Below are 13918 nucleotides of genomic sequence, written 5' to 3'. Positions count from 1 at the left end.
AACACTAGGCTACCTGTCTCTAACCACTAGGCTACCTGTCTCTAACCACTAGGCTACCTGTCTCTAACCACTAGGTCACCTGTCTCTAACCACTAGGCTAACTGTCTCTAACCACTAGGCTACCTGTCTCTAACCACTAGGCTACCTGTCTCTAACCACTAGGTCACCTGTCTCTAACCACTAGGCTACCTGTCTCTAACCACTAGGTCACCTGTCTCTAACCACTAGGCTAACTGTCTCTAACCACTAGGCTACCTGTCTCTAACCACTAGGTCACCTGTCTCTAACCACTAGGCTACCTGTCTCTAACCACTAGGTCACCTGTCTCTAACCACTAGGCTACCTGTCTCTAACCACTATGTCACCTGTCTCTAACCACTAGGTCACCTGTCTCTAACCACTAGGTCACCTGTCTCTAACCACTAGGTCACCTGTCTCTAACCACTAGACTACATGTCTCTAACCACTAGGCTACCTGTCTCTAACCACTAGGCTACCTGTCTCTAACCACTAGGCTACCTGTCTCTAACCACTAGGTCACCTGTCTCTAACCACTAGGCTACCTGTCTCTAACCACTAGGTCACCTGTCTCTAACCAATAGGCTACCTGTCTCTAACCACTAGGTCACATGTATCTAACCACTAGGCTACATGTCTCTAACCACTAGGCTACATGTCTCTAACCACTAGGTCACCTGTCTCTAACCACTAGGCTACCTGTCTCTAACCACTAGGTCACATGTCTCTAACCACTAGGTCACCTGTCTCTAACCACTAGGCTACCTGTCTCTAACCACTAGGCTACCTGTCTCTAACCACTAGGTCACATGTATCTAACCACTAGGCTACCTGTCTCTAACCACTAGGCTACCTGTCTCTAACCACTAGGCTACATGTCTCTAACCACTAGGCTACCTGTCTCTAACCACTAGGCTACCTGTCTCTAACCACTAGGCTACCTGTCTCTAACCACTAGCTCACCTGTCTCTAACCACTAGGCTACCTGTCTCTAACCACTAGGCTACCTGTCTCTAACCACTAGGTTACCTGTCTCTAACCACTAGGCTACCTGTCTCTAACCACTATGTCACCTGTCTCTAACCACTAGGTCACCTGTCTCTAACCACTAGGCTACCTGTCTCTAACCACTAGGCTACCTGTCTCTAACCACTAGGTCACCTGTCTTTAACCACTAGGCTACCTGTCTCTAACCACTAGGTCACCTGTCTCTAACCACTAGGCTACCTGTCTCTAACCACTAGGTCACATGTATCTAACCACTAGGCTACATGTCTCTAACCACTAGGCTACATGTCTCTAACCACTAGGTCACCTGTCTCTAACCACTAGGCTACCTGTCTCTAACCACTAGGTCACATGTCTCTAACCACTAGGTCACCTGTCTCTAACCACTAGGCTACCTGTCTCTAACCACTAGGTCACATGTCTCTAACCACTAGGCTACCTGTCTCTAACCACTAGGCTACCTGTCTCTAACCACTAGGCTACATGTCTCTAACCACTAGGCTACCTGTCTCTAACCACTAGGCTACCTGTCTCTAACTAGGTTCTCCAAGGTGGCATAGCAGTTCAGACGTCTTTTGTCCTCGTCTTGTCGTGTCCTGTATATATATATATTTACAACTTTTTCACATACATTTTATTTTTATTTTCCATCAACTCATCTTCAAAACACTCTCCTGCAACCCGCCTCACCAATGTATATTTATAAAAAAGTATTATTTACCTCAGATCTGTAATCCTCCAAGAAGCTAGCCAGAAACTCCAAGAAGATAGCCTGAAACTAGCCAGAAGCTAATCCAGAAGCTAGTTCAGAAGCTAGTTAGCTCCTTTACTGGCAAATCGTTAATATTCAGCTAACCACGGTTTGTGGTCATCAGCTATCCTTTAGCTCGAAAATCTATCGCCAGTTCTGTACGGCGCAGCGCGGCTCGGAACGGAACATACCGGACCAATTTTTCTCTCCATGTCCCTGGACATTCATACCCGGATCTCACAGCTAGCTAGCTGCTATCCGTGTGACCATCGGCCTTCGTCGATTCCGGAGCAAACATCAATTATTCCGGAGCTAGCAAGCTCCGTCAATCACTCCTGAGTTCCATCAATCACACCTGGGCTGCAGTCACCTATCCGGACCCGTTTTACTGCCTTCGCGGAGCCCCACCGGGCCTTCACAACTGGACTGCCGACGTTATCTACCCGAAGGAGTTATTCGGCCGGCTCCTCCGTCGCGACGTTACCTGAACGCCCATCTGCGGCCTGCTAACCGTTAGCTGTCTTACCGGCTGCTATCTGAATAGACAATCGGACAATTTATATATATTTTTTTTTTTTTTATTATTTTTTAAATTATTATTATTATCTTTTCTTCTTGGGCCTCTATAACTATATCTATTGTTTTTATTTTTGTTGTTGTGTGATTTGGATTAATCCCCTCTACCACACGGAACCCCACTAATCTACTGACGGAACGTAAGGGGTGGCTAACAGACCTCCATCCTATGCTAGCTTGCTACCGATGCCCTGGCTAGCTGTCTAAATCACCAACCCACCTCTCCACTCACTGGACCCTTTTGATCACTCGACTAAGCATGCCTCTCCTTAATGTCAATATGTCTTGTCCATTTCTGTTCTGGTTAGTGTTTATTGGCTTATTTCACTGTAGAGCCTCTAGTCCTGCTCACTATACCTTATCCAACCTATTAGTTCCACCACCCACACATGCAATGACATCTCCTGGTTTCAACGATGTTTCTAGAGACAATATCTCTCTCTTCATCACTCAATACCTAGGTTTACCTCCACTGTATTCACATCCTACCATACATTTGTCTGTACATTATACCTTGATGCTATTTTATCGCCCCCAGAAACCTCCTTTTACTCTATGTTCCAGACGTTCTAGACGACCAATTCTCATAGCTTTTAGCCGTACCCTTATTCTACTCCTCCTATGTTCCTCTGGCGATGTAGAGGTGAATCCAGGCCCTGCAGTGCCTAGCTCCACTCCTATTCCCCAGGCGCTCTCTTTTGACGACTTCTGTAACCGTAATAGCCTTGGTTTCATGCATGTTAACATTAGAAGCCTCCTCCCTAAGTTTGTTCTATTCACTGCTTTAGCACACTCTGCCAACCCGGATGTTCTAGCTGTGTCTGAATCCTGGCTTAGGAAGACCACCAAAAATTCTGAAGTTTTAATTCCAAACTACAACATTTTCAGACAAGATAGAACTGCCAAAGGGGGCGGTGTTGCAATCTACTGCAAAGATAGCCTGCAGAGTTCTGTCCTACTATCCAGGTCTGTACCCAAACAATTTGAACTTCTACTTTTAAAAATCCACCTCTCTAAAAACAAGTCTCTCACCGTTGCCGCCTGCTATAGACCACCCTCTGCCCCCAGCTGTGCTCTGGACACCATATGTGAACTGATTGCCCCCCATCTATCTTCAGAGTTCGTGCTGCTAGGCGACCTAAACTGGAACATGCTTAACACCCCAGCCATCCTACAATCTAAACTTGATGCCCTCAATCTCACACAAATAATCAATGAACCTACCAGGTACCTCCCCAAAACCTTAAACACGGGCACCCTCATAGATATCATCCTAACCAACTTCCCCTCTAAATACACCTCTGCTGTCTTCAACCAAGATCTCAGCGATCACTGCCTCATTGCCTGCATCCGTAATGGGTCAGCGGTCAAACGACCTCCACTCATCACTGTAAAACGCTCCCTGAAACACTTCTGCGAGCAGGCCTTTCTAATCGACCTGGCCGGGGTATCCTGGAAGGATATTGATCTCATCCCGTCAGTAGAGGATGCCTGGATATTTTTTAAAAATGCCTTCCTAACCATCTTAAATAAACATGCCCCATTCAAGAAATTTAGAACCAGGAACAGATATAGCCCTTGGTTCTCCCCAGACCTGACTGCCCTTAACCAACACAAAAACATCCTATGGCGTTCTGCATTAGCATCGAACAGCCCCCGTGATATGCAGCTGTTCAGGGAAGCTAGAAATCATTATACACAGGCAGTTAGAAAAGCCAAGGCTAGCTTTTTCAAGCAGAAATTTGCTTCCTGCAACACTAACTCAAAAAAGTTCTGGGACACTGTAAAGTCCATGGAGAATAAGAACACCTCCTCCCAGCTGCCCACTGCACTGAAGATAGGAAACACTGTCACCACTGATAAATCCACCATAATTGAGAATTTCAATAAGCATTTTTCTACGGCTGGCCATGCTTTCCACCTGGCTACTCCTACCCCGGACAACAGCACTGCACCCCCAACAGCAACTCGCCCAAGCCTTCCCCATTTCTCCTTCTCCCAAATCCATTCAGCTGATGTTCTGAAAGAGCTGCAAAATCTGGACCCCTACAAATCAGCCGGGCTAGACAATCTGGACCCTTTCTTTCTAAAATTATCTGCCGAAATTGTTGCCACCCCTATTACTAGCCTGTTCAACCTCTCTTTCGTGTCGTCTGAGATTCCCAAAGATTGGAAAGCAGCTGCGGTCATCCCCCTCTTCAAAGGGGGGGACACTCTTGACCCAAACTGCTACAGACCTATATCTATCCTACCGTGCCTTTCTAAGGTCTTCGAAAGCCAAGTCAACAAACAGATTACCGACCATTTCGAATCTCACCATACCTTCTCTGCTATGCAATCTGGTTTCAGAGCTGGTCATGGGTGCACCTCAGCCACGCTCAAGGTCCTAAACGATATCTTAACCGCCATCGATAAGAAACATTACTGTGCAGCCGTATTCATTGATCTGGCCAAGGCTTTCGACTCTGTCAATCACCATATCCTCATCGGCAGACTCGACAGCCTTGGTTTCTCAAATGATTGCCTCGCCTGGTTCACCAACTACTTCTCTGATAGAGTTCAGTGTGTCAAGTCGGAGGGTCTGCTGTCCGGACCTCTGGCAGTCTCTATGGGGGTGCCACAGGGTTCAATTCTTGGACCGACTCTCTTCTCTGTATACATCAATGAGGTCGCTCTTGCTGCTGGTGAGTCCCTGATCCACCTCTACGCAGACGACACCATTCTGTATACTTCCGGCCCTTCTTTGGACACTGTGTTAACAACCCTCCAGGCAAGCTTCAATGCCATACAACTCTCCTTCCGTGGCCTCCAATTGCTCTTAAATACAAGTAAAACTAAATGCATGCTCTTCAACCGATCGCTACCTGCACCTACCCGCCTGTCCAACATCACTACTCTGGACGGCTCTGACTTAGAATACGTGGACAACTACAAATACTTAGGTGTCTGGTTAGACTGTAAACTCTCCTTCCAGACCCATATCAAACATCTCCAATCCAAAGTTAAATCTAGAATTGGCTTCCTATTTCGCAACAAAGCATCCTTCACTCATGCTGCCAAACATACCCTTGTAAAACTGACCATCCTACCAATCCTCGACTTTGGCGATGTCATTTACAAAATAGCCTCCAATACCCTACTCAACAAATTGGATGCAGTCTATCACAGTGCAATCCGTTTTATCACCAAAGCCCCATATACTACCCACCATTGCGACCTGTACGCTCTCGTTGGCTGGCCCTCGCTTCATACTCGTCGCCAAACCCACTGGCTCCATGTCATCTACAAGACCCTGCTAGGTAAAGTCCCCCCTTATCTCAGCTCGCTGGTCACCATAGCATCTCCCACCTGTAGCACACGCTCCAGCAGGTATATCTCTCTAGTCACCCCCAAGACCAATTCTTTCTTTGGCCGCCTCTCCTTCCAGTTCTCTGCTGCCAATGACTGGAACGAACTACAAAAATCTCTGAAACTGGAAACACTTATCTCCCTCACTAGCTTTAAGCACCAACTGTCAGAGCAGCTCACAGATTACTGCACCTGTACATAGCCCACCTATAATTTAGCCCAAACAACTACCTCTTTCCCAACTGTATTTAATTTTTATTTATTTATTTATTTTGCTCCTTTGCACCCCATTATTTTTTTATTTCTACTTTGCACATTCTTCCATTGCAAAACTACCATTCCAGTATTTTACTTGCTATATTGTATTTACTTTGCCATCATGGCCTTTTTTTGCCTTTACCTCCCTTCTCACCTCATTTGCTCACATTGTATATAGACTTGTTTATACTGCATTATTGACTGTATGTTTGTTTTTACTCCATGTGTAACTCTGTGTCGTTTTATCTGTAGAACTGCTTTGCTTTATCTTGGCCAGGTCGCAATTGTAAATGAGAACTTGTTCTCAACTTGCCTACCTGGTTAAATAAAGGTAAAATAAATAAATAAAAAAAACACTAGGCTACATGTCTCTAACCACTAGTTCACCTGTCTCTAACCACTAGGCTACCTGTCTCTAACCACTAGGCTACCTGTCTCTAACCACTAGGCTACCTGTCTCTAACCACTAGGTCACCTGTCTCTAACCACTAGGTCACCTGTCTCTAACCACTAGGTCACCTGTCTCTAACCACTAGACTACATGTATCTATCTAATCACTAGGCTACATGTCTCTAACCACTAGGCTACCTGTCTCTAACCACTAGGCTACATGTCTCTAACCACTAGGCTACATGTCTCTAACCACTAGGCTACCTGTCTCTAACCACTAGGCTACCTGTCTCTAACCACTAGGCTACCTGTCTCTAACCACTAGCTCACCTGTCTCTAACCACTAGGCTACCTGTCTCTAACCACTAGGCTACCTGTCTCTAACCACTAGGTCACCTGTCTCTAACCACTAGGTCACCTGTCTCTAACCACTAGGTCACCTGTCTCTAACCACTAGACTACATGTATCTAACCACTAGGCTACATGTCTCTAACCACTAGGCTACCTGTCTCTAACCACTAGGCTACCTGTCTCTAACCACTAGGCTACATGTCTCTAACCACTAGGCTACCTGTCTCTAACCACTAGGCTACCTGTCTCTAACCACTAGGCTACCTGTCTCTAACCACTAGGTCACCTGTCTCTAACCACTAGGCTAACTGTCTCTAACCACTAGGCTACCTGTCTCTAACCACTAGGCTACCTGTCTCTAACCACTAGGTCACCTGTCTCTAACCACTAGGCTACCTGTCTCTAACCACTAGGTCACCTGTCTCTAACCACTAGGCTAACTGTCTCTAACCACTAGGCTACCTGTCTCTAACCACTAGGTCACCTGTCTCTAACCACTAGGCTACCTGTCTCTAACCACTAGGTCACCTGTCTCTAACCACTAGGCTACCTGTCTCTAACCACTATGTCACCTGTCTCTAACCACTAGGTCACCTGTCTCTAACCACTAGGTCACCTGTCTCTAACCACTAGGTCACCTGTCTCTAACCACTAGACTACATGTCTCTAACCACTAGGCTACCTGTCTCTAACCACTAGGCTACCTGTCTCTAACCACTAGGCTACCTGTCTCTAACCACTAGGTCACCTGTCTCTAACCACTAGGCTACCTGTCTCTAACCACTAGGTCACCTGTCTCTAACCAATAGGCTACCTGTCTCTAACCACTAGGTCACATGTATCTAACCACTAGGCTACATGTCTCTAACCACTAGGCTACATGTCTCTAACCACTAGGTCACCTGTCTCTAACCACTAGGCTACCTGTCTCTAACCACTAGGTCACATGTCTCTAACCACTAGGTCACCTGTCTCTAACCACTAGGCTACCTGTCTCTAACCACTAGGCTACCTGTCTCTAACCACTAGGTCACATGTATCTAACCACTAGGCTACCTGTCTCTAACCACTAGGCTACCTGTCTCTAACCACTAGGCTACCTGTCTCTAACCACTAGGCTACCTGTCTCTAACCACTAGGCTACCTGTCTCTAACCACTAGGCTACCTGTCTCTAACCACTAGCTCACCTGTCTCTAACCACTAGGCTACCTGTCTCTAACCACTAGGCTACCTGTCTCTAACCACTAGGTTACCTGTCTCTAACCACTAGGCTACCTGTCTCTAACCACTAGGTCACCTGTCTCTAACCACTAGGCTACCTGTCTCTAACCACTATGTCACCTGTCTCTAACCACTAGGTCACCTGTCTCTAACCACTAGGCTACCTGTCTCTAACCACTAGGCTACCTGTCTCTAACCACTAGGTCACATGTCTCTAACCACTAGGCTACTTGTCTCTAACCACTAGGTCACCTGTCTCTAACCACTAGGTCACCTGTCTCTAACCACTAGGTCACCTGTCTCTAACCACTAGACTACATGTCTCTAACCACTAGGATACCTGTCTCTAACCACTAGGCTACCTGTCTCTAACCACTAGGCTACCTGTCTCTAACCACAAGGTCACCTGTCTCTAACCACTAGGCTACCTGTCTCTAACCACTAGGTCACCTGTCTCTAACCACTAGGCTACATGTCTCTAACCACTAGGCTACATGTCTCTAACCACTAGGCTACCTGTCTCTAACCACTAGGCTACCTGTCTCTAACCACTAGGCTACCTGTCTCTAACCACTAGGCTACCTGTCTCTAACCACTAGGTCACATGTCTCTAACCACTAGGCTACCTGTCTCTAACCACTAGGTCACCTGTCTCTAACCACTAGGCTACCTGTCTCTAACCACTAGGCTACCTGTCTCTAACCACTAGGCTACCTGTCTCTAACCACTAGGCTACCTGTCTCTAACCACTAGACTACCTGACTCTAACCACTAGGTCACCTGTCTCTAACCACTAGGCTACCTGTCTCTAACCACTAGGCTACCTGTCTCTAACCACTAGGTCACATGTCTCTAACCACTAGGCTACTTGTCTCTAACCACTAGGTCACCTGTCTCTAACCACTAGGTCACCTGTCTCTAACCACTAGACTACATGTCTCTAACCACTAGGCTACATGTCTCTAACCACTAGGCTACCTGTCTCTACCCACTAGGCTACCTGTCTCTAACCACTAGGCTACCTGTCTCTAACCACTAGGCTACCTGTCTCTAACCACTATGTCACCTGTCTCTAACCACTAGGTCACCTGTCTCTAACCACTAGGCTACCTGTCTCTAACCACTAGGCTACCTGTCTCTAACCACTAGGTCACATGTCTCTAACCACTAGGCTACCTGTCTCTAACCACTAGGTCACCTGTCTCTAACCACTAGGCTACCTGTCTCTAACCACTAGGCTACCTGTCTCTAACCACTAGGCTACCTGTCTCTAACCACTAGGCTACCTGTCTCTAACCACTAGACTACCTGACTCTAACCACTAGGTCACCTGACTCTAACCACTAGGTCACATGTCTCTAACCACTAGGCTACCTGTCTCTAACCACTAGGTCACATGTCTCTAACCACTAGGCTACCTGTCTCTAACCACTAGGTCACCTGTCTCTAACCACTAGGCTGCCTGTCTCTAACCACTAGGCTACCTGTCTCTAACCACTAGGCTACCTGTCTCTAACCACTAGGTCACATGTCTCTAACCACTAGGCTACCTGTCTCTAACCACTAGGCTACCTGTCTCTAACCACTAGGCTACCTGTCTCTAACCACTAGGCTACCTGTCTCTAACCACTAGGCTACCTGTCTCTAACCACTAGGTCACCTGTCTCTAACCACTAGGTCACCTGTCTCTAACCACTAGGTCACCTGTCTCTAACCACTAGATAACCCTAGGTCACCTGTCTCTAACCACTAGGTCACCTGTCTCTAACCACTAGGTCACATGTCTCTAACCACTAGGCTACCTGTCTCTAACCACTAGGCTACCTGTCTCTACCACTAGGCTACCTGTCTCTAACCACTAGGTCACCTGTCTCTAACCACTAGGCTACCTGTCTCTAACCACTAGGCTACCTGTCTCTAACCACTAGGTGCATCCAACATGTGCGAAAGCAGTCCAGCCACTGGCGTAGAAAAGGTCAACATGCCACTCTGAGTTTTCCCCAGTTTCTTACATAGGCTGGCGACCTGCGTGATCAAGGAAGCCTCCTCAGCAATCAAACAACTACAGCATTGGAACTCTGAGTGATCCGGTTTGTCCCCAAAACAAAGTGTAGTAGATACATCTCCTACAGTTCTAGAACTATTTACATCTCCTACAGCTCTAGAACTATTTACATCTCCTACAGCTCTAGAACTATTTACATCTCCTACAGCTCTAGAACTATTACATCTCCTACAGCTCTAGAACTATTTATATCTCCTACAGTTCTAGAACTATTTACATCTCCTACAGCTCTAGAACTATTTACATCTCCTACAGCTCTAGAACTATTTATATCTCCTACAGCTCTAGAACTATTTACATCTCCTACAGCTCTAGAACTATTTATATCTCCTACAGCTCTAGAACTATTTATATCTCCTACAGTTCTAGAACTATTTATATCTCCTACAGCTCTAGAACTATTTACATCTCCTACAGTTCTAGAACTATTTATATCTCCTACAGCTCTAGAACTATTTACATCTCCTACAGCTCTAGAACTATTTACATCTCCTACAGCTCTAGAACTATTTACATCTCCTACAGTTCTAGAACTATTTATATCTCCTACAGCTCTAGAACTATTTAAATCTCCTACAGCTCTAGAACTATTTACATCTCCTACAGCTCTAGAACTATTTACATCTCCTACAGCTCTAGAACTATTTACATCTCCTACAGCTCTAGAACTATTTACATCTCCTACAGCTCTAGAACTATTTACATCTCCTACAGCTCTAGAACTATTTACATCTCCTACAGCTCTAGAACTATTTACATCTCCTACAGCTCTAGAACTATTTATATCTCCTACAGCTCTAGAACTATTTACATCTCCTACAGCTCTAGAACTATTTACATCTCCTACAGCTCTAGAACTATTTACATCTCCTACAGCTCTAGAACTATTTACATCTCCTACAGCTCTAGAACTATTTACATCTCCTACAGCTCTAGAACTATTTACATCTCCTACAGCTCTAGAACTATTTACATCTCCTACAGTTCTAGAACTATTTATATCTCCTACAGCTCTAGAACTATTTACATCTCCTACAGCTCTAGAACTATTTACATCTCCTACAGCTCTAGAACTATTTACATCTCCTACAGCTCTAGAACTATTTACATCTCCTACAGCTCTAGAACTATTTACATCTCCTACAGCTCTAGAACTATTTACATCTCCTACAGCTCTAGAACTATTTACATCTCCTACAGCTCTAGAACTATTTACATCTCCTACAGCTCTAGAACTATTTACATCTCCTACAGCTCTAGAACTATTTACATCTCCTACAGCTCTAGAACTATTTACATCTCCTACAGCTCTAGAACTATTTACATCTCCTACAGCTCTAGAACTATTTACATCTCCTACAGCTCTAGAACTATTTACATCTCCTACAGCTCTAGAACTATTTACATCTCCTACAGCTCTAGAACTATTTACATCTCCTACAGCTCTAGAACTATTTACATCTCCTACAGCTCTAGAACTATTTACATCTCCTACAGCTCTAGAACTATTTACATCTCCTACAGCTCTAGAACTATTTACATCTCCTACAGCTCTAGAACTATTTACATCTCCTACAGCTCTAGAACTATTTACATCTCCTACAGCTCTAGAACTATTTACATCTCCTACAGCTCTAGAACTATCTCCTACAGCTCTAACTATTTACATCCTACAGCTCTAGAACTATTTACATCTCCTACAGCTCTAGAACTATTTACATCTCCTACAGCTCTAGAACTATTTACATCTCCTACAGCTCTAGAACTATTTACATCTACTACAGCTCTAGAACTATTTACATCTCCTACAGCTCTAGAACTATTTACATCTCCTACAGTTCTAGAACTATTTACATCTCCTACAGCTCTAGAACTATTTATATCTCCTACAGCTCTAGAACTATTTACATCTCCTACAGCTCTAGAACTATTTACATCTCCTACAGCTCTAGAACTATTTACATCTCCTACAGCTCTAGAACTATTTATATCTCCTACAGTTCTAGAACTATTTACATCTCCTACAGTTCTAGAACTATTTACATCTCCTACAGCTCTAGAACTATTTACATCTCCTACAGCTCTAGAACTATTTATATCTCCTACAGCTCTAGAACTATTTACATCTCCTACAGCTCTAGAACTATTTACATCTCCTACAGCTCTAGAACTATTTACATCTCCTACAGCTCTAGAACTATTTACATCTCCTACAGCTCTAGAACTATTTACATCTCCTACAGCTCTAGAACTATTTATATCTCCTACAGTTCTAGAACTATTTACATCTCCTACAGCTCTAGAACTATTTACATCTCCTACAGCTCTAGAACTATTTATATCTCCTACAGTTCTAGAACTATTTACATCTCCTACAGCTCTAGAACTATTTACATCTCCTACAGCTCTAGAACTATTTATATCTCCTACAGCTCTAGAACTATTTATATCTCCTACAGTTCTAGAACTATTTATATCTCCTACAGTTCTAGAACTATTTATATCTCCTACAGCTCTAGAACTATTTACATCTCCTACAGTTCTAGAACTATTTACATCTCCTACAGTTCTAGAACTATTTACATCTCCTACAGTTCTAGAACTATTTACATCTCCAGACAAAGAGGACTTCAGTGGAAAACTCCTCTGGGACTAACTTTGTTAGCTTGCTGGCTAGCAGCTTAGCGAATCTGTCAAGCTTCAACATGTCTGTTAAGCGGGATACCGGGACAAGAAATCGCGGTCCTTGCTGTTAAAAGCTCACCACGTCGCGGAATCCACGCAAAAAAACTAAGATTGGTTATTGTTTTAGTTAAAATAACCAACCGAGTGATTCCCGCAGCTACGCACTCTGATGACGTCAAGCTGCAATCAATATAGTGTACTGCAGTTATACTGCATTCCGGGATTTGAATGTTAGGACACATCATATTTTAACTTCTTTGTAGCTATCCCATAGATTTCCCCCCACCCCTTTTGTGGACAGTGGACACATATCCTGTCTTCTGTGTCGTCAGTCGTTAAGACACGTTAAGTGTTGGAAGGTTAGAGGGTTGGTGCGTGAGAGGGAGTATGTGTGTGTGTGTCTCTCTATCTCTGATATCTTACCATCATCTTCATCAGCTGGTCCGTCGTAAGATTTGTCAATGGCCGCTCTGAAGCTCTCATTGCAGCCCCTCCCCCTGACCATGTGGGGGCGTGGCCTGTGAAAGGGGAGGGGCTCATTCTTCCTGACCTCTGACATGGCCGTCTGCAGACTCTCCAGAGAACTGGACTTCTTCAAACCCAAGGTGGGACCAAGGTCCACGGTCGGGGAGGGCTCTGAGGAGGGGAGAGGGAGACAGGTTAGGGACCTGGGCAGGAGAGCCCTCTGAGGGGGACAGTAGAGGAAGAAGGAGAAGAGAAGGGGACTCTGCCCCCAGAGGGAGATATAGGGACACTGCCCCTAGAGGGAGATATAGGGACACTGCCTCCAGAGGGAGATATAGGGACACTGCCTCCAGAGGGAGATATAGGGACACTGCCCCTAGAGGGAGATATAGGGACACTGCCCCTAGAGGGAGATATAGGGACACTGCCCCTAGAGGGAGATATAGGGACACTGCCCCTAGAGGGAGATATAGGGACACTGCCTCCAGAGGGAGATATAGGGACACTGCCCCTAGAGGGAGATATAGGGACACTGCCCCTAGAGGGAGATATAGGGACACTGCCTCCAGAGGGAGATATAGGGACACTGCCTCCAGAGGGAGATATAGGGACACTGCCCCTAGAGGGAGATATAGGGAAACTGCCCCTAGAGGGAGATATAGGGAAACTGCCTCCAGAGGGAGATATAGGGAAACTGCCCCTAGAGGGAGATATAGGGACACTGCCTCCAGAGGGAGATATAGGGACACTGCCTCCAGAGGGAGATATAGGGACACTGC

At 45.3% G+C, this 13918-nt stretch overlaps 1 protein-coding gene across 2 annotated transcripts in view; it reads right to left on the bottom strand.

The window, feature by feature from the left end:
• The window catches only part of LOC109883170 (partitioning defective 3 homolog B), a 206207-nt gene that overhangs the window by 83338 nt on the left and 108951 nt on the right, over positions 1-13918 (bottom strand). For both annotated transcript variants that reach the window (XM_031801834.1, XM_031801839.1), the window contains one exon: positions 13098-13310. In XM_031801834.1, the coding sequence (XP_031657694.1) occupies positions 13098-13310 (213 nt within the window). The remainder of the gene's footprint in view (positions 1-13097; positions 13311-13918) is intronic.

The sequence above is a fragment of the Oncorhynchus kisutch genome, linkage group LG2 (assembly GCF_002021735.2).
Source record: "Oncorhynchus kisutch isolate 150728-3 linkage group LG2, Okis_V2, whole genome shotgun sequence".
In the NCBI taxonomy this organism is placed as follows: Eukaryota; Metazoa; Chordata; class Actinopteri; order Salmoniformes; family Salmonidae; genus Oncorhynchus; species Oncorhynchus kisutch.
This window is presented reverse-complemented; position numbering and strand designations above follow the sequence as displayed.